The sequence below is a fragment of the Desmodus rotundus genome, chromosome 3 (assembly GCF_022682495.2).
Source record: "Desmodus rotundus isolate HL8 chromosome 3, HLdesRot8A.1, whole genome shotgun sequence".
Classification (NCBI taxonomy): domain Eukaryota; kingdom Metazoa; phylum Chordata; class Mammalia; order Chiroptera; family Phyllostomidae; genus Desmodus; species Desmodus rotundus.
In genome coordinates this window covers 152,119,815-152,138,765 of record NC_071389.1, presented here as the reverse complement: position 1 = coordinate 152,138,765, position 18,951 = coordinate 152,119,815, and the positions used below count along the sequence as shown (strand labels likewise).

The window sequence follows — 18,951 nt, the reverse complement described above, 5'->3', positions numbered from 1 at the left end:
GGCTCTTTGAAGATAAAAATTGTGCAGTTTAAGGTAAAAGGCCATAAACGTTGGCCGCATCTGGCACTCAATTAAGAACATTAAGGGAGGAGCGACTGCAGCTAAACAACCCAAGCCCATTAAATACTTGTAATTGCTCCTAACCCATGGACGCACCAGGCTCCCCACATATATAAAAGCCCAAAAATGTCCGAGACGTAAACACCTCGTCCACTATACCCTCCATTCTGATCTCTCCCTCCTCAGAGTTTCCCTTGTACCAAAGAAACACCATGACTTGTGGATCTTACTGTGCTGGCAGCGCCTTCAGCTGTGCCTCGGTCTGCGGGCCGAGGCCCGGCCGCTGCTGCATCACCGCCGCCCCCTACCGCGGCGTCTCCTGCTACCGCGGCCTCACAGGGGGCTTTGGCAGCCAGAGCCTCTGCGGGGGCTTCCGCTCTGGCTCCTGTGGCCGCAGCTTCGGATACCGCTCTGGCGGCGTGTGCGGACCCAGCCCGCCCTGCATCACCACGGTGTCGGTCAACGAGAGTCTCCTCACGCCCCTCAACCTGGAGATTGACCCCAACGCGCAGTGTGTGAAGCATGAGGAAAAGGAGCAGATAAAGTGTCTTAACAGCAGGTTTGCTGCCTTCATTGACAAGGTGTGTGTCCTTCATCACACCATTCCTGGACCCCACCCATGCTCAGGACTCAGGCAGGCCCCTGAGTGGGGGAGTCAGAGGCAGAAATAGCTTTGCCTGCATGAGCTCCCTTTCTGATGACATGCAATCAGAGGCACTCACGTGAGACTCCGGACGACTCAGCTGGGAGTTCAGAGAGGCAGAGCTTATGGAGGAGAAGTGTGACCGGGTTGTCCTGAGGCACAACTAGAGTTCAGGAAATCGAGGAGGAAAAGGACTGCTGCTTCTGAAATTACAGAGGCCTCTGTTCCCTCTGAGGACGTAGGGGGAATTGGCTATCCAGTGAAGTGGGGCAGGGGCCAGGATAGCAGCGTGCCCCTTTAGATGGCTTGTACATCATCTCCCTGTTATGTGTCACCAGAAACCACAAGCTGAGATCTGAATCTGGGAACTCTGCCTAAGAAGGCACTTCTAGCTTCAGGGTGAGGGAGTGAGCTTTCCACCTGGAGCCGGGCTACATGCCGCCGCGACTCATCAGGGTGGGATAACTCACTAACTTGAGAGAAGGGATTCACCTTTCCTAGGCCCTTCCTCCCACCCCTAAAATGGAAAATCCAGATATAGATCATAATCAGGAAATCCAGAAGTTGATTTGTCTGCCGCAGTCCATTTCTAATTTCTGCTGAGCTGCAGGTTTGGGAGTTTACCTTACAGCAACCCTGCATATTGGTTATGGGGCACCAAGAGCCATCTGACCCTTCTCCACCCGGAATGGCAGGTGCGCTTCCTGGAGCAGCAGAACAAGGTTCTGGAGACCAAGTGGCAGTTCTACCAGAACCGCAAGTGCTGTGAGAGCAACCTGGAGCCGCTGTTTGAGGGCTACGTGGAGACGCTGAGGCGGGAGGCCGAGTGTGCAGAGGCCGACAGCGGGAGGCTGGCCTCCGAGCTCAACCACGTGCAGGAGGTGATGGAGGGCTACAAGAAGAAGTGAGTGCAGTGTGCTGGGTTTGACGTTGGGCATGGGAAATGACTGAGCTTAAAGCCCATTGGACTAGACGTGACAAGAACTTCCAAGTAGGGTGAGCAGCCTTACAGGCCAGGGTGGCGTGTGCAGCAGGATCCTCTCACCTGAGCAATGGCTGTCCAGAGGACCCCCTAGGAGTAAGGCCGTGATTCCCCCAGGAGATGTCTCCCCTCCTATAGCCCTCTCTTCCCAGAGCCTGGTCATCTAGCAGCTGTCACTTCTGCTCTGTGGGGAGGAGGCTTCTGCCATCTTCCAGGTGTCCATGCCTCACCTCCCACCTATAGCCATGGATCCTGGATGTGATATGAACCCCAGTTCATCAGGGCTGACAGGTCCTAGGGCTCTGGGTGTCCTACTGCCTAGGGTGTTCAGTGCTGAGGGCCTCTGGGACTCATAGGCCCCTCACCTGAGCTAGGATGGACACCCAGGTGAGGGGAGGCAGGGGCTGCAGTGACCCAGAGTGGATGTTGTCCACTCCTAGCATGGGGCTGCATGCTGAGGCCTTATTTGCCTCCAGAGGTGACTTCAGAACAGCTTGGGGACACAGGGCTATGAGGTCCCAGAAGATTAACCCCATGGCTCCTCAGTGCAAAGTGGAGACATCCCAAATCCAACCACCAGGACCCCACACGGCTGCCAGGGGTCCGGCTGTGATTGTCCCCTTCACTGGTATGAAGTGGAGGAGGTTGTTGGGAGACCTGCCCTTCCCTGACCTCCCTCTCTGCCTCCTCTGCCTCAGGTACGAGGAGGAAGTGTCTCTGAGAGCAACAGCCGAGAATGAGTTTGTGGCTCTGAAGAAGGTGAGTAACGTGGTGTCGAGGAGCAGAGACCCAAGGGGTCTCCGAATGACAGACTGTTCTTGGAAAGACCCAGGGGTTCTCAACTGCTGCGAGTGTGGCTCTGGCAGTGACCTTGCCAGATCAGGTGGGGGATTCCCAGAGATCAGGTGATGGAAGATACATCCAGAGCTTTGACAGAGGGCAATAACTTGGAGTATCCTCTAGCACCTGTCTGGGGCAGGGGGATGGCTGGGTTTACCTCTGGATGTCCTGCTCTGCCTCAGAGGTTGTGGTCTGTGGGTCCCATGGGGCCTGGCATCTTCAGTCTCTGTTGAGGGACAGTGTCCTGTCTAGAGCTGTGGGATGTCAGAGCAAAAGGAGGGGCCGAGACCCAGGGTGCGGGGGAGGAAGGAACAGAACCAGTAGTGGCCTGGTGGAGTCTGGGAGGACAGGGAGAGGACAGGGTGGGGTCAAGATGGCTGAGTGGGAAGTGAGTCTGGGTGGGCATCCTGGAGCAGGGTGAGTCAAAGGAGAAATGGGAGGTAAGCTGTGTCAGTTGGGAGGTGGAAGGGCTGGTGTCCCATCTGCAAGGCACAAAGGGGTTTGTTCCCAGATGGGGAGGAAGTGGTGAGGCCCATCTCAGGAAGGTCAGAGGGTATGGAGATAGGATGGGAATGGGAACCCTGGGAGCCCTTCCCCCCAACCCGGCCTCCATGAATGGGTGAGAAGAGGGAGGAGTTTGGGGTGGCGGTCACCAGGGGTCCTCTGAGCTCAAAGACTGCCCACCTTTCCAGGACGTGGACTGCGCCTACCTCCGCAAGTCGGACCTGGAGGCCAATGCGGAGGCCCTGACCCAGGAGATCGACTTCCTGCGGCGACTGTATGAGGAGGTGAGTGGTTGTGGTCTGGGCAGAAAGCTGGCAGCTGGCCTGGAGGAGAGGCACCTGGCTTTGGCTTGAGACAGGAGGAGGACAGGGACTTGGGCAGGGGGCCGCAGGCCATGAGGATGAGGGGGCTGGACACCAGGGGAGAGCTGAGAAGGTTGGGTACACGCTAGGGTGGGTGAGGCTAAGGCATAAACAGGATGCTTCCTCCTCTCGCGTCCCCAGGAGATCCGTGTCCTGCACGCCCACATCTCAGACACCTCGGTCATTGTCAAGATGGACAACAGCCGAGACCTGAACATGGACTGCATTGTTGCCGAGATCAAGGCTCAGTATGACGACATTGCCAGCCGCAGCCGGGCCGAGGCCGAGTCCTGGTACCGCAGCAAGGTGAGTGGCACTGGACCCCTGCCTCCTAGTCATGGCATCAGATGGGATTGGATATAAATATTAGAAAAGGCTTCTGTTGTCTGGAAAGACCCCTGGTCCCTGGGGATGGTAACAGAAGGGCAGAGGGCTCTCAGGCTGAGGTGACACAGAGGGGCTGCCATGGAAGGTTGCACAGACTGAGTGCTGTACAACCCACAGTCATTTGTGGTGCCCTGAATGGGTGGGACAGGCCATCCTGAGTCTCTGCTTCCCCCCAGTGTGAGGAGATGAAGGCCACAGTGATCCGTCATGGGGAGACCCTGCGCCGCACCAAGGAGGAGATCAACGAGCTGAACCGCATGATCCAGAGGCTGACAGCCGAGGTGGAGAACGCCAAGTGCCAGGTATGGGTCCTCTGTGCCCTAGATCACCAGAGGGGCTGGAGGCCTAGCCATAGGCTCTCAGGCTATGTACTTCTCCATTTGAGTCCATTTGCAAAACTTAGAGTCCCAAGGTGTGGTCACTCAGGGGACCCAGATAATGAAGGCGAGAGGCCTGTTCCTGGGGTGTTCCCAGCTGGCTGAGAGAGACTGGACACACCCAGGGAATGGACAGAGAGACCTGGGGACCATAACCCTCCTTGTTCTCTTCTGGGTCCCCAGAACACCAAGCTGGAGACTGCAGTGACCCAGGCGGAGCAGCAGGGTGAGACTGCCATCAGTGATGCCCGCTGCAAGCTGGCTGAGCTGGAGGCCGCCCTGCAGAAGGCCAAGCAGGACATGGCGTGCCTGCTCAAGGAGTACCAGGAGGTGATGAACTCCAAGCTGGGCCTGGACATCGAGATCGCCACCTACAGGCGCCTGCTGGAGGGCGAGGAGCAGAGGTGGGTATCATGACCAGCCTTCTCTCCCAGCCTTGCCTGGGTGCTCAGCGTGCCCTGTGCCTCACTGTCATGGCATCTCTCCTCTCTTGTTTGCACGCATCCTGATCGTGCAACTGGACAGGTAATTTGAAAAAGTTCTTTGGGTGTGTTTCTAGCCCCATTTCTGTCTCTCATGCCCACCTGGCATGACCTAGAATTAGTTCCTTTTACAAATCTGCTACTCAGGTCAGGTCAGACAGTAGTATTGTGTCCCTGAGAAGCCCAGCCTTCGCTCCTGGTCTTCTTCACTCCATAGTGCTTCTGCCCCTCTGTGCCCTCGTTACACATGCCATTCTGGATTCCAGCTCTCTTTTTAAGCCTGTGCCTGGTCTCTGCCCAGGGAGTTCAGATTTATCCCATAGCACAGCCTTGGTAGGGGATTTTATTAACTCAAACTTAGATAGCCTAACAATAGTGAGTGTCCCTAAGTAGTCTTCCATCACAGCAGGTAGGACTTGGCAGCAGAGCTCTGTCCCTTGAAGCAGCTGTGTCCTACACTGTGTGTTTTTGTGTGTGGCTTGCTTTGGGGCCCAGGGCAGGGGCAGACTCATTAATCATTCAGCCTTCTAATGACTGGAGGGCAGCTGAGCAGCCCCTATGAGGGGCATACTCCAGAATGTCGCGCTTGGGTTCTTGCCCCAGGTTGGTCAGGTGCTCACAACCTGAGCTTTCTTTTTCTTGTGTACAGCCAGGCTGTGGCCCTGATCAGAAGAGAGTGGAGGGTGAGGATGCTGAGGGAGTATCCAGGGGCGTCCTGGGTATTGGGTTCATGGGAACACAGGTTTGGTGGCTGGAATTGAAACGATCACATGGAGAGACTCACAATGCGCTGGAGAGCTTGGAGGCATAAGATCTTGTTGGGGCTGGAGAGTTTCATTAGTGAAGAATTCTGGGAGGAAGAGTTTTTCAAGGCCGAATTTGGAAGTTGGAGACACATGTGGAAATGGCTCTGGACACTGAGTGGCCCACCTCTCTGCCACACAGGGCCCTTGGAGTGAACTCAGAAGCTTTGGTGTGGGTTTCCTCAGTACCTGGGGTATGGATGATTAGATGGTGGATTACCTGTGGATTCTCCTTACATCTGAAGCTAATTTTGACAACCCTTTGCCACTGTGCTCCCACAGGGTCTCCCACGGGTTCCCCTGAAGGACACAGCAGGCTGGGAGGAGTTACAAGGCCCAAGTTATAGCTCTGCCTTAATCCTGTTTTTTTCCTCTCTCTGGGCCTCAGTTTCTCCATATGTCAAATTAAGAAGTTGGTGAAGGTTGTTGCTGAGCCTGTGCTCATGAGTTCTAAAATTGTATCCATTCATGCAATGCAACAGTTCCTCACCGAGCCAGGCATTGTTTTAGACTTTGCTGGTTCTGCAGTGTGGACAAGAGACAAAAACTGCCGCCCTCCTGAAGCCCACACTCTGTCACGCCAGTCAGAGCAGATTCAGGCAGGTGCACCTGCTGCTCCTTGCATTTACAAGTCAGTGCGAACCAGCACAAATAGCAGCAGCAAACGTTTCTGCAGTGCTCACTGTGTGGTAGGCGCTAAGCACTTGCATGTATCATTTGATTTCATCCTCACTACAGATCGTCTCCATGAGCAGGTTAGGGTTATGGAGTGTAAATCTGAGGGTGCTCAGCTAACAGTGGGTGGAGAGCCAGGCACCCCAGCCATTGTCTCCAAAAGACACACTTTGATGAGGGCTTCCTGGCTTCTGGATTAGCCCGTTTATTACCCAGAAGGAAGACCACGGGGTCTCACCTTTCACAGTTGGCTGCATCCGTCAGGTGCTTTCCTGAAGCATTGACCTTTTTCTTTTCTTTTCCCAACAGGCTGTGTGAGGGCGTTGGTTCCGTGAATGTCTGTAAGTAGCTCAGGCCCTTACCCTTCTCCCACTGGGCTCTTCCCAGCGCCTTTGGGGAGGGGGCATTTTGGCTTGCCCCAAAGCTGCCTGGCTGTGGCGGTGCCTGATGCACGTCTGGGCCTGTTCTCCCCTCTTTCAGGCGTCAGCAGCTCCCGCGGTGGCGTCGTCTGTGGCAATCTCTGCGCCAGCGGTACTGCCCCTGCTGTCACCACCGGCGTCTGCAGCGCTCCCTGCTGCGGCAACGTGGTGGTGGGCACCGCCAACACCTGCGGCCCCTGCTCTGGCGTCAGCTCCTGCGGCGGGGTCTGTAAGAGGTGCTAGGGGGCTGCAGCCTCTGCCAGCGCGTCTCCCAGGCACCCTCTGCCCAGCCAGAACCTCGCGAAACCGGAAAGCCCCTCCTGCTGCTGCCCCACGCATCGCCAGCCGCAGGCCTCCCAAGAACCGGTCCCCGGATGTGTACTTTGCACATCTTTTCTACCTGCTGCCTCTGAGTGCCACCTCCCAGGCGCCCCAAAGCCCCAGGGAGGCTGGGGCAGCACCTTGGTCTCTTTCTGTAGTCTTTCCTAGTAGTCGATTTGTTTTCCTGAGTATTTATCCTTACTTCGGCCTTCTGTTTTTTGCTGGATTCATTGGTCCCGCTTGACCCCTTCACCCAAGCTTGGAGGAACAGGGCAGGCCCAAGAATCTCCCTGTCTGCCCTTCCTGGGAATCTGCCAGTGTGCTTGGACCCGCGGAATGGAGATGGGGAATACTGATGGCAATTTTCCTGTAACTTTGTGAGGGCTGCCTGCAGGAGCTTCTGAAAAGCCAATGAGTCAACTGCCAGCAAGTTGGTTCACCTTTGTTTCACTCTGTGTTTCCAATAAACTAATTGTAGCTAATCAAACCTGGTTCCTTCAGAGTCTTGAAAACGTCAGACCCCCTCTGTGAGAGGTGCTTTCTGCGAGAGATTTCCTCAGGACCTCTCCGTCCTCTCAGGTATTTTTCAGCAGGAGAAAATGACTGCAGTGCATGCTGCCCCTCCGGCGTGGGCACCCCGAGCCTTGGGAAAGCAGGACAAGGCTGAGGGAAGCAGGGAATCTCGTGTGGTCATGGTTCCTCCAGACCAGTTTTCTCACCTTCAACCCTGTTGGTATCTTGGGCTGGAGGATTCTTTGTGGTGGGGCTGTCCTGTGCACCATGGGAGGTTTAGTAGTGTCCCTGGTCCCCAGAAACCAGTAATCCTCCCCCAGCCCCAATTGCGACAACTAAAGATGTCTCTAGACACTGTCAGATGTGCCCCAGGGGTTCTCAATCAGGGAGATTTTGCCCCACAGGGGCACTTCCGGAGGGGGAAGTGCATGACAAAACATGTGGAGGTAAGAATGGAAGGAAGGCATGTGAGACAAGCAGGTGTAGGAGAGTCAGGGGACCTGGGCTTCTAATTCACAGTCCTGACTCTGCCGTTTCCCAAATGTGTGACTCTGGGTGAATGGCTTCCACCTTCTGAGCTTCAGTTTCCTTGGCTGTAGAATGAGGGAGGCTGAGCCATATTCCTAAGATCCCTTCTAGCTCCCTAAGTAAGATTATGTATTTAAAAGGGTTTTGTTAATTAAAAAATAGAGTTATTTAAAAGCTGGTTCAGCTATTTGCCTGTTCTATATTTATGGGAGTAAATTCTGTAAATCTGAGAGGAAATTCTGTGAATACAGGAGCTGCTGCAGACGTAAGGAACAGCCCCTACTCCTAGGCCTGAGTGAGTGCACCCAAGAAAGAGCCCCAAAATGTCACCTCCACCACATTCTCTTGGTCAAAGTTGTCCCAGGGCCAGTCCAGATTCCAAGGGAGGGCAAGTAGGCTCCATCTTTGAGATGAGGAGTGCCACACAGAGAGGGGAGACGTGGGGCCCATTTCTGAAGAGAGCTATCACAGGAGGGTTAAATGAGACAATGCAAATAAAGGTTTCAAGTACAGTGTGCACATAATTGATACTCAAAAATTGCATTTATTATTGTTGTTGCTTTTGTTACTATAATATAATAGCACAGATTTCCTAGGCTCTGACTGGTAAGGGCAGAACAAGGTGGTGGAGAAATACCAAAGCCTGGAAGTCTGGAATCTTAGATTCTGGTCCTGGTTTGGTCACCGGGACCAGTGCGTGGCCAGGCCTCTTCAGGTTTGGAACCTCAGGTAGTTTATCCGCATTTTGGAGTGACAACTGGCCTACTAGAGGAGCAAGCACTTCAGCTGCTGTGCAGGGCAGATGCCAAAGGCCTGTCCCTCTGGTACTGTCACTACCACGGCTGGCTGTATCTCCGCTGTCAGTGCAGAGGGATCATATTCCTCAGCAGTCAGCAGGAACATTCCAGAGAGGAGGCAGTTGGCTCTCTGTGGAGCATGGAAGGCCTCATTAATTGGCCCATACCACCTACCTCTTCAAGATGATGGAAAAGTGCCCAGAAGGAAGTAGGAATGAGAAATGACCTTGGATGAAGAAGGCCTTTATGGGGTGGAGTTGGGGCTGGGGCAGGAGGGGGAAGTGGAGCAGAGGGTAGGAATGAAGGGCCCATTTTAAGCTTCTAGGGAGCACTGGTGGACAGGCTCTTGTACCAGCATTAGGAACTTAGTAGAGTTCCTGGGAGTTTCCACACTCCTTCACCAACTCTGCCTCTTCCTTTGCATTCCCCACGTCTAGGACACATCTCTTCTTCCTGGTTAATGCCTACTTGTGTTTAGTTATTTTTTGTTTTTGTTTTTGTTTTGCTGTAAAATACAAGCTTCATGGAGGACAGGCGTCTGACTATTTTTTTTTTTTCACTTATTTGAGCCCAAGTTTGTATAACAGTACTTGGTACATATTAAGCACCAAATAATCATTTGTCGATTGAATAAATGAACTCCTGGTCTTCCTTTAGGTCTCAGCTTCAATATTCTTTCCTTCAAGAGGTAACCAGCTTTCCCTGGTTAATAATCCTCTAACTGTGCTTCTTATTTCCCCCTAGTACCAAGGCCAAGGCCTCTTAGCAACCCACCTCTCCTTGATGAAGGTGGCAGTGTTGGCAGAGGAGGTGGGGCTCAGGGACTCAGGACAGGAGGCTCTAACAGATGGAGAGTCTGCAACATCAGTCTTGCCTGGTCCCTTGAGCTGGTAGGTTGGAAAGAAGGCACATCACTCCAGAGGCATGGAGCCTCCTTGGGCTCCCCAGGTGGCATCTGGATGAGCTCCCAAGGCTGGCAGTCCTTATAGTATCCTCCTGCAGGCCCTGGAAAGGGAGTATTACAATCCCACAGCAGAGCTCAGAGTCATTACCTAAGAAAGTCGGAACTGAAAAGGCCCTTTCAAAGGCTCTGGTCCAGTCCTCATTTGACAGATGTTCAGGGCACCCTGAGCCAGAGCAGGGGAGGAAGTTGGGGTCAATGGGGGGTGGTGAGTAGCCCTGAGACATTAGTCAGAGCCAGGTATGTGGGGCTGGTGTGCTATGTTCAAGAGCCTGGACTTCATCCTAAGGGCAATGGGGGACCCCCTGGAAGGTTAGCCTTGGGTTTTATAAGGATCTCTGGTTGCTGTGTAGTGTGGATTGGAAGGGGAGAAGAGCATGACTCCAACCAAAATGGCGCTGGCTGGACTGTGGGTGGTAGCAGCAGGGAGAGAGGAAAGAGATGGGTTATAGGCATACTTAGAAGGTAGAAAAGAAAGCGCTTGGAGTTTAATTAGATTTGAGGTCAAGGGTGCAGGCATAGATCATAGGTTCAGATTTGGGCAGCTGTGTTGATGATCTTGACAGGGGAGGTAGGAGGAGACTTGGATAGAGAAGGTGGGAAATAGTGAGTTCAGCTTGGAGGGATCTCTAGGACTGTTGGAAGGGTCTTTCTCTAAGACTGCCAAGTGGAGATGTCCCATAGGACCCAGCTGGGGCGAGTGGGTCTGAAGCTGAGGAATGAGGCCAGGGCAGCAGGAGAGTCGTCAGGTCTCTGAAGCACAGTTGGACGATTTTAACCAGGGAGGACGCTAACGATGGTAGTAACTGAAAGCAAGAGACGAATTGCTTGGGGAGCACGTGCAGAGAGGCAAGAGAAGAGCCCAGAGACACTTTAATGTTTGAGGGAAAAGTTTCCTGGGTGAGGGGTGTGAGCCAAGGAGCAGAATGGCTTGGGAGGAGCTGAGAGCCTGGCCTGTTGAACAAGGAAGTGAAAGACCTGAGATTCTGGCTCAGGAAATGGGAAGGAGAGAGGGTGACTGGTGAGAAGCCAAGAGGGCCTTAGAGATTCCAGGAGGGAGTGTGGGAAGGTGGTACGTCCTTCAGGACAGCATGGTGATGTGGCTAGAAAGGTCAGGGACTGGAGGAGGGTTGGTTGGTTAGCACTGGGGCTGAAGTGGGGCTGGGCAAAGGGAGGAAAGAAGGATAAGGACTGCGCAGGATGGCCTGGGGCTGTGGAGGGCTAGTCCATGCCTGGTTCTTTCACAGTGGGGCTGGGGCTTCTCAATGTCTGTGTCCTGGGAGCTCCCAGCATCTTTCTGATCAGAGGACAGGAGAGGTCAGGCCATTCAGGGGAAGAGGAGCTGTCTCAGCCTTGGGATTAAAGCTCTGAGGAATCTAGGGATGAGGGAAGTGAGTGGGGCAGTTGAAAAAGTGAGTAGATGACAGGGGGAAGTAGATGCTCTTACCAATTAAGAGCATTTGAGGAGGATTTCCTGGGTGCCGAAGAGGTGTGTATATGGGTAGGTGGGGGGAGGATGGGCAACAGGTGGGTGTTAAGAGTCTCATCTCCCTTGTGTGATGGGCAGTAGTGGGAATGGATGGTGTGAGGTCCAGACTGATACGGGGTGGCCATCTGAGGTGGCTGTTGGCACTTCTGGAGGTTGCTGTGCTGCATGTGTGGTGGTATCGGTGAAGGTGTGTGTGGGGGGAAGGGGGTTAAAACCAAACTCTCTCTCTCTCTCACACACACACACACACACACACAAAGACACACATGTGCACTCTGTCTTCCAGAAGATACCATGGCTTCCTCTGGTTTCCTTCAGAACCAGTCAGAGGGACAAGTCTCAAACTCCCAGACTGGCATGTGTGACTTAGGGGAAGGTGCTGTGTGTACCGTCAGCTCTGCTTGGCCAGGGGAGGATGGCACTCTTCGGGGAGAGGTTGTTCTGTGGGTATCCAGGTTGGGACCAGGATGACCCCAGTCCTTAGGTCACCTTGCTGAGCCGGGGTGCTCACCAGTCGGTGGGCATGGGCTTACTCTGAGAGAGCAAGACATCATAGCACAGAAGGCAGGTCCCCCACTTTATTGGGAAAATGGAGGACAAGGGACCAGAGAGGCAAGGGAGGCATTCCAGCAGTGCTCCTTCCAGGAAGGGAGAGCCCTCCTTCCTGGGAGGGGCCAGAGAAGAGGGCAGAGGAGAAGGGTCCATTCCAAGCAGCAGCCCCTTCTGGTAAGACAAGGTGAGCAGGAGAGTGTCTGGTGCGAACAAGCTGCGTGGTGTATTATTCTCAGAGCACAGGGAAAAGCTACCCAGGGGCCGCTGTTCTCAGCTGGGGGCGGAGGCAGTGGCACGTCTGGCAGGCAGAAGGGGCTTCTCGGGCTCGCTCTTAGGGCAGCCTAACACCTCCCTGAGCCACAGGGTCCCCCTCCACAGGTGGTGTTGAGCTGGCAGCAGGGCGCGCACAGTCCGGTGCTCACTGCCAGGTTCCCGCTGCAGGGGGCGCTGCAGGCGCTGCCAGTCACAGGCCTGGAGCCTGACACGCAGAGGTCCCCGCAGACGACCCCACCACGGGAGCTACTGACACCTGTGAGAACAAAGGCTGGGTCAGGAGGCCTGGCTGGTGGCCACTTCCTCCAGCCACCTTCCTTTTGCTTCTGTGATCTGGCCAGCCCGCCAGGGAAGGACTCAAAGGACCTTCAATTCTAGTTCTGAAGGTGTGGGAGGCACCAAGCCTGGGAACCAAGAACCTTGGGTTTTCTGGCCCTGGTTCTGCTTTGTGACCTTGGGAAAGCCCTTTCCTCCACTCTGGGCTTCCTCACCTATACAAGGTGGGGATCATACTGAGTGACATCTAAGGTCCCTTCCTGCAGTGACATAGTGTTATTCTTTCCCTCTCCAACCCCATTCAGGCTTGAGGTCCTCACTGCAAGTCAACTTCAGTCTCTCTTGCTGCATGACCAACCTACCCCTATTGACTGGGAGAATTGTTAGAAACATTCTTCCCAGTGTCTCTATACATCATATCCAGGAAATTCTTGTTATCCAACCTACAGTTTTCCTTTTTAGGGCTCAAGGTACTTACAGACATTCACAGCTCCAACGCCTTCACATAGCCTGAGTGGGGAAAAGGTAAGAAAGGGGAAGAGGCGATCAGAATGAGACCCTCCAGTTTTCCCCAGGGGCTGCAATGGGTCCTCTCAGAGCTATCTCTGGTCTATATTTAAGCCTTTATGGGACTTTAAAAAGTGTCTTTCTAGCAGGTGCAGCAATGCCAGGGCACATAGCCTTTGGCAAGCAGCGTACAGGCTGGATTTCAGCTTTCACCCACCCTCAGCTGGCCGTCTTTGCGCAGTACACAGCTTGAACAACCACGCCTGGCATACGTGTATAGGTTTGGTTTTAGGAAGGGGAAGATTCTCTTGGGCAGTGACGTGAGGCCAGGGTCAAGTTTGGCCAGCAACTCTACCTTAAGACAAGGTGACCTTCTAGAAACAAGGGAGGGAGTAGATATTGGAAGAGTTGAGGATAAAATAACTCAAGGATGTTCTGAACTGAGAGGCAGGGTGTCTAGTTCTGAGCCGAGCAAGGCCTGTGCTCTTTGGAACTGTAGACAACACAGTGGCGCAGGCTTTTGTTTTCCCTCTGTGTGCTAGATCCGAGTTCCGGTCCTTTGAAAGTTAGGATCCAAACATCCCAGAATCTAGCTTGGGGCCAGTTCTTGAGACTGAGACTGAGAAGTGTAGGAATCAAAAATGGGCAGGTCTATGCATGTGGGATTCTTGGGGCAACTGGGCTGCAGAGGGGCCCCACCTCTGCTCCTCGCCCTCCAGCAGGCGCCTGTAGGTGGCGATCTCGATGTCCAGGCCCAGCTTGGAGTTCATCACCTCCTGGTACTCCTTGAGCAGGCACGCCATGTCCTGCTTGGCCTTCTGCAGGGCGGCCTCCAGCTCTGCCAGCTTGCAGCGGGCATCGCTGATGGCAGTCTCACCCTGCTGCTCCGCCTGGGTCACTGCAGTCTCCAGCTTGGTGTTCTGGGGACCCAGAAGAGAACAAGGAGGGTTATGGTCCCCAGGTCTCTCTGTCCATTCCCTGGGTGTGTCCAGTCTCTCTCAGCCAGCTGGGAAAACCCCAGGAACAGGCCTCTCGCCTTCATCACCTGGGTCCCACTGAGTGACCACAACCTGTGACTCTAGTCATGCAAATGAGCTGGAGAACAAATGGTGAGATCCAGATGGAGTATACATGGCTTGTGAGACCCTGGTTAGGCCCCCAGCCCCTCTGGTGATCTAGGGTGCAGAGGACCTGTACCTGGCACTTGGCGTTCTCCACCTCGGCTGTCAGCCTCTGGATCATGCGGTTCAGCTCGTTGATCTCCTCCTTGGTGCGGCGCAGGGTCTCCCCGTGACGGATCACTGTGGCCTTCATCTCCTCACACTGGGGGGAAGCAGAGACTCAGGATGGCTTGTCCCACCCATTCAGGGCACCACAAATGACTGTGGGTTGTACAGCACTCAGTCTGTGCAACCTTCCATGGCAGCCCCGCTCTGTCACCTCAGCCTGAGAGCCCTCTGCCCTTCTGTTACCATCCCCAGGGACCAGGGGTCTTTCCAGACAAAAGAAGCCTTTTCTAATATTTATATCCAATCCCTCCTGATGCCATGACTAGGAGGCAAGGGTCCAGTGCCACTCACCTTGCTGCGGTACCAGGACTCGGCCTCGGCCCGGCTGCGGCTGGCGATGTCGTCATACTGAGCCTTGATCTCGGCAATGACACAGTCCATGTTCAGGTCTCGGCTGTTGTCCATCTTGACGACGACTGAGGTGTCTGAGATGTGGGCATGGAGGATGCGAATCTCCTATAGGGCAGGAGTGGGGAAGAGAACAACCAATTTACCTGAGCTTTCCTCACACTTCGAGGCTGATGTCTATCATCTCTTTGGCCCATTTGGAGCCAAAGTCTCTTGTTTAGGGAGAAAAAAATTCCTGATGAAATTGAATAGTTTTTTGTCTAGATTAAACACCCCCCCCCCCCCAAAAAAAAACCCTGTTAGAAGTAAATACAACTCCTTCTCAAATGCTTGCTTCTGGGATTGTTTAGGCCCAGGTGAGCCTAGGCAGCTTCCTCCAGTCAGCAGGCTGTGGAAGCTTCCTCGGGGCCAGACCCTGTGTAGGGGCCACGTCACGTTCTCCTGGAATGGCCACGGAGAGGAAGGCTGTGGGCTTCCAGAGAAATCTGGGCTGGAGAACATGGGGTTGAGGCTGCGTGATGTTTCACGTGGCCCCTGCTTTGGGCCCCAAGACACGGCTGTCTACCCTGGAAACCACACTTTCTTACCTCTTACTACTTCTGTCTCTTTTTGTTCTCTATGCCTCTGCTCCTTCCTGCTCCTGTCCAACCCTCCAGCCTCAAGCATGGGTTCCCTTGTCAGCCGTTCTGTTGGGTCTAGGCAGGGGTTGTGGTGCCTGTCATGGCTGAGAGCCCTCACCTCCTCATACAGTCGCCGCAGGAAGTCGATCTCCTGGGTCAAAGCCTCTGCGTTGGCCTCCAGGTCTGACTTGCGGATGTAGGCGCAGTCCACGTCCTGTGTGGGGCTCAAGGGGCCATGAGGTCAGCTCTCTGGACAACGCTCTGAGGGCTTGGCTGCCATGTGGCAGGGCAGAGAATGGGGTGGCTAGGGACTCAGGGTGGGGCTTGGCTTCAGGCACTCACCTTCTTTAGAGCCACGAACTCATTCTCTGCTGTGGCCCGAAGTGCAACTTCTTCTTCATACCTGAGGGGGACAGGGAGAACAGGACCCCCCGCTGAGCAGCTCTCAACCAGGCTATGAAGCAGGCAGGCAAACATGCCTGATTCCTAGATCTCCCCTAGCTTATCGCCCTGCCTCCACAAGAAATGGGGCAGCACGAGGGAAAAAGCAGGCTGCTGGTCCAGGCGACTTGGATGCATTGGAGACCTGAAGCACCTCTGAGCTGTTCAGTGGGGGTGGGAGGGCAGGATCTGGAAGCTCTGTGTGTGTGTGTGTGTTTGTCTGTGTGTGTGTGTGTGTGGTGGGGGTTAGGGCATGGGACACCTCCCATTTTCTCTTATTTTCTCACCAGGTCTCCATTTACCTTTCCCCTGACCCTCCCTTTTGCACCTGGCTTTGGGGTCCCCTCTCTGTCACTCTCCTCCTGGGCTCAGCCAAGAGTAGTCAAACCCATCACTTCTTCCTGCTCTGTGGGTGGGCCAGCTCAGAGCAAGAGGCAGGGGTGTGGTGGACTGGGACATCCATGGCTGAGAGCCTTACTGAAGGAAGCCGGTGCCCCTCGAAACCAGATTCCTTCAGAGTGTGTGGTTTGTACCCTTCGTATCGTGCCTCACACACGGTAACTGAGGCCTGTCTGTGACTACGCCATGCCTGCCTCTCAGCAGACTGTAAGCACCACAAGGACAGGGACTGTGTCCCCTGTTTGTCCCTGAATCTCCAGAACCCAGTCCAGTGTCTGGCTGGCACTCGGTGGGTGCTCAGAAAGCGTTAGTTGAGTAAAGGAGTAAACATAGGAGGAATGTCCATGGCTTTGAGGGCTAGGCTCAAAGGGACCAGGAATATTAAATTTTCCTGGGGTCTTAAGAGAAGAGTCTGGTTGGTGGATGGAGGAAGGGAGAGAACATCATTTCCCTGAGCTGCTGGTAGGAAGCCAAGAAGAACTCCACCCATAGGGGGCCAGAACCCACCCAAAGAACTGTGAGCCTTGAGGAAAGAGTGCTGGTTCTCTCCCCATCCCCGGCAGAGGCCCAGGCACAGACTCGGACACTCCCCTGTGCTGGGAGCTTCCTGCAAGCCCTTTCCTGAGCCAGGCCTTCCTGCACTCACTTCTTCTTGTAGCCCTCCATCACCTCCTGCACGTGGTTGAGCTCTGAGGCCAGCCTCCCGCTGTCGGCCTCCACGCACTCAGCCTCCCGCCTCAGCGTCTCCACGTAGCCCTCAAACAGCGGCTCCAGGTTGCTCTCACAGCACTTGCGGTTCTGGTAGAACTGCCACTTGGTCTCCAGCAGCTTGTTCTGCTGCTCCAGGAAGCGCACCTGCCACCCAAAGGCAGAGCCTGAGAATCTCTTCTTGCAGGATCAGGGGCAAGAGGAGGTCCCGGCACCAGGACCTTCAGACCCCCAACTCTCTGACCCAGCATCCTCCCTGGTAGGGGTTATGCCATCTCTCCAAGTCAGCTCACCACCTGCAAGTCCTTCTTGTGAGCTAGCTTTAGTTTCTTTAAGGCAATTTACCTGGTGTCCTGAAAAGCACTAAACCATGCTGAGTCCATACTTTGCTGCCACTGGTTACTAATGTGTCCTTGGCCACACCAGTAACCCCTCCGCAGAGTGATCACCTCACCATGAGGGTTTAAGGAGCCCAGGTACCGAAAGGCACCTGCACGCTGAACAGCTACCACACCAAGTCAGGTGTAGTTGTCAGTGTGCAAATGAACAGTTTGACCCTTTTAGAAAAGCGGACTATAAAAGTTGAAAAATAAAGTACGTGCCAATTATTGAACACCTACAACAACGATGCAATTAGAATAATAGTCACCTGGGATATTGGACAAACATGTTCTGTGCTCCACCCCCTTATTTTACAGGTGAGGGTTCGAAGGGATCTCCGGCCTGGGCTCCCACAATAGCAGAGGAAGAACTCAAACTCTGATCTCCCTCCCTGCAAGGGTGGGGGGTGCCTCTCTCACTGTAGTAATTGTTGACTATTGGGCCCAAGGAAAATTTCTCTTCTGCTTCCCTGCCTGGAGGTTGGCCCACTACCCCATTCAGAGAGCCCTTTGTCTAATAACTGCCACACCCCTGGGAAGTCCTTTTCTATTCTTGATCTCTCGGGCAGTTAGGGGTTTCAGATTTTCTGTTTGTTTTTTTCCAGTGGATGTTTCTCTCCAGGTTGACTTTGGTGCTCTGCTTGGCCCCAGTACTGCTTCCTCATTGGAGCTTTCTCTCCCTGGCACCTCGCACCCCTGACCTGGACACTGACATCCACAGATGGTTTCAGCTGCGCCCAGACCTCATACTGCCTGCCTCCCATAGGGCCCAGAAGAGCAGGAATTGTATCTGTAGCTCACTCCTGGATCCCCAGCCTCAGGCACAGTGGCTTGACAAACCATTCTGGCCCCTGTTCAGCAACTAAGTAACTACAGGTATGAAAGAGCTCTGTGTGAGCCACGAGACTCCCTCCAGGCGGTCTTCCAGTACTGCACTCACTAGCCCTGCCCTGGATATAGCAAGCACTTCCTTGCCATGTAAGCAGCTATTTGCTTCAAATACATTGAACACTCACATGGTGGCCCTTTGCTCACAAGATGTTATCTTTCAGCCCTACAGGTTCTCCCCCTGGTTCTGCTTGTGTCTTCAGTTTGTCCCAAGCATCAGACTGGCAGCTCTTGATCTTATTCTTATCTTTCTTTGTGTCCTAGAGGAATAACTGCCTCTCCCTTAGGACTGGAAGCTCTTCTGGCTACGTTTCTGCCTCTGACTATCCCCTCAATGCCTAGCCTGAGTCCTGAGCAATGTGAGGTTCAGGAAGGGTGTGATCGAGGACACCAACCTTGTCAATGAAGGCAGCAAACCTGCTGTTGAGACACTTGATCTGCTCTTTCTCCTCATGCTTCACACACTGCGCGTTGGGGTCAATCTCCAGGTTGAGGGGCGTGAGGAGACTCTCGTTGACCGACACGGTGGTGATGCAGGGCGGGCTGGGTCCGCACACGCCGCCAGAGCGGTATCCGAAGCTGCGGCCACAGGAGCCAGAGCGGAAGCCCCCGCAGAGGCTCTGGCTGCCAAAGCCCCCTGTGAGGCCGCGGTAGCAGGAGACGCCGCGGTAGGGGGCGGCGGTGATGCAGCAGCGGCCGGGCCGGGGTCCACATGCCGAGGCGCAACTGAAGGTCCTGGGGCCAAATCCGCAGCCCACGGAGCTGAAGCCACAGGTCATGCTGGAGACAGAGGGATGTCTGAAGAGTGGAGAAGCTGGCAGAGGATAGAGCCGAATGCCTGTGCTCTCTGGGCTGTGGCAGGCCTTTTATGCACTGGGGCAGCTGGCGTTAAAAGGGACAGCAAAGAGACAATAGCTGCATTTTATTGGCTTGGCATCACCTTGGGCTCTTAAGAGCCAACCCTGCTTGCTTCTTCAGTGTCGTTGTGTCAACAATCCCCAGCCACAGGCCTGTTTCATCTTCAAAGCCCTTTATAAGCTTCCTTATGGCCTCTCCCTGCCCACGAGGACGTGGAGAAGTGGAAATGAGAGAAGGGCTCCTGGAAGCATCATTTGGATTCCATGCTC

The 18,951-nt window shown here is 54.3% G+C and overlaps 2 protein-coding genes across 2 annotated transcripts; one reads left to right on the top strand and one right to left on the bottom strand.

The window, feature by feature from the left end:
- The first annotated feature begins 226 nt into the window (after positions 1 to 226).
- On the top strand, positions 227 to 7,318 carry LOC112318361 (keratin, type II cuticular Hb6). The gene is made up of 9 exons (XM_024575595.3): positions 227 to 641; positions 1,399 to 1,607; positions 2,384 to 2,444; positions 3,218 to 3,313; positions 3,533 to 3,697; positions 3,955 to 4,080; positions 4,339 to 4,559; positions 6,425 to 6,456; positions 6,596 to 7,318. Exons 1-9 carry the CDS (start codon positions 273 to 275, stop codon positions 6,775 to 6,777), a joined length of 1,461 nt encoding a protein of 486 aa, XP_024431363.2. The 5' UTR covers positions 227 to 272; the 3' UTR covers positions 6,778 to 7,318.
- A 4,388-nt stretch (positions 7,319 to 11,706) lies between these two features.
- On the bottom strand, positions 11,707 to 18,696 carry LOC112318325 (keratin, type II microfibrillar, component 7C). The gene is made up of 9 exons (XM_024575541.3): positions 18,220 to 18,696; positions 16,495 to 16,703; positions 15,351 to 15,411; positions 15,127 to 15,222; positions 14,332 to 14,496; positions 13,949 to 14,074; positions 13,451 to 13,671; positions 12,723 to 12,754; positions 11,707 to 12,224 (listed from the first exon to the last, which is right to left on the bottom strand). Exons 1-9 carry the CDS (start codon positions 18,601 to 18,603, stop codon positions 12,037 to 12,039), a joined length of 1,482 nt encoding a protein of 493 aa, XP_024431309.2. The 5' UTR covers positions 18,604 to 18,696; the 3' UTR covers positions 11,707 to 12,036.
- Between the last annotated feature and the right edge of the window lie 255 nt (positions 18,697 to 18,951).

Excerpts from the sequence above, each read along its gene's own strand:
- LOC112318361 (XM_024575595.3), top strand. The coding sequence starts at position 273 with ATGACTTGTGGATCTTACTGTGCTGGCAGCGCCTTCAGCTGTGCCTCG. Across the intron at positions 1,608-2,383 it reads ATGGAGGGCTACAAGAAGAA|GTACGAGGAGGAAGTGTCTC; the intron begins GTGAGTGCAGTG and ends CCTCTGCCTCAG. Across the intron at positions 3,314-3,532 it reads TGCGGCGACTGTATGAGGAG|GAGATCCGTGTCCTGCACGC; the intron begins GTGAGTGGTTGT and ends TCGCGTCCCCAG.
- LOC112318325 (XM_024575541.3), bottom strand. The coding sequence starts at position 18,603 with ATGACCTGTGGCTTCAGCTCCGTGGGCTGCGGATTTGGCCCCAGGACC. Across the intron at positions 16,704-18,219 it reads TTGCTGCCTTCATTGACAAG|GTGCGCTTCCTGGAGCAGCA; the intron begins GTTGGTGTCCTC and ends TTTGGGTGGCAG. Across the intron at positions 12,755-13,450 it reads CTGGAGGGCGAGGAGCAGAG|GCTATGTGAAGGCGTTGGAG; the intron begins GTGGGGCCCCTC and ends TTCCCCACTCAG.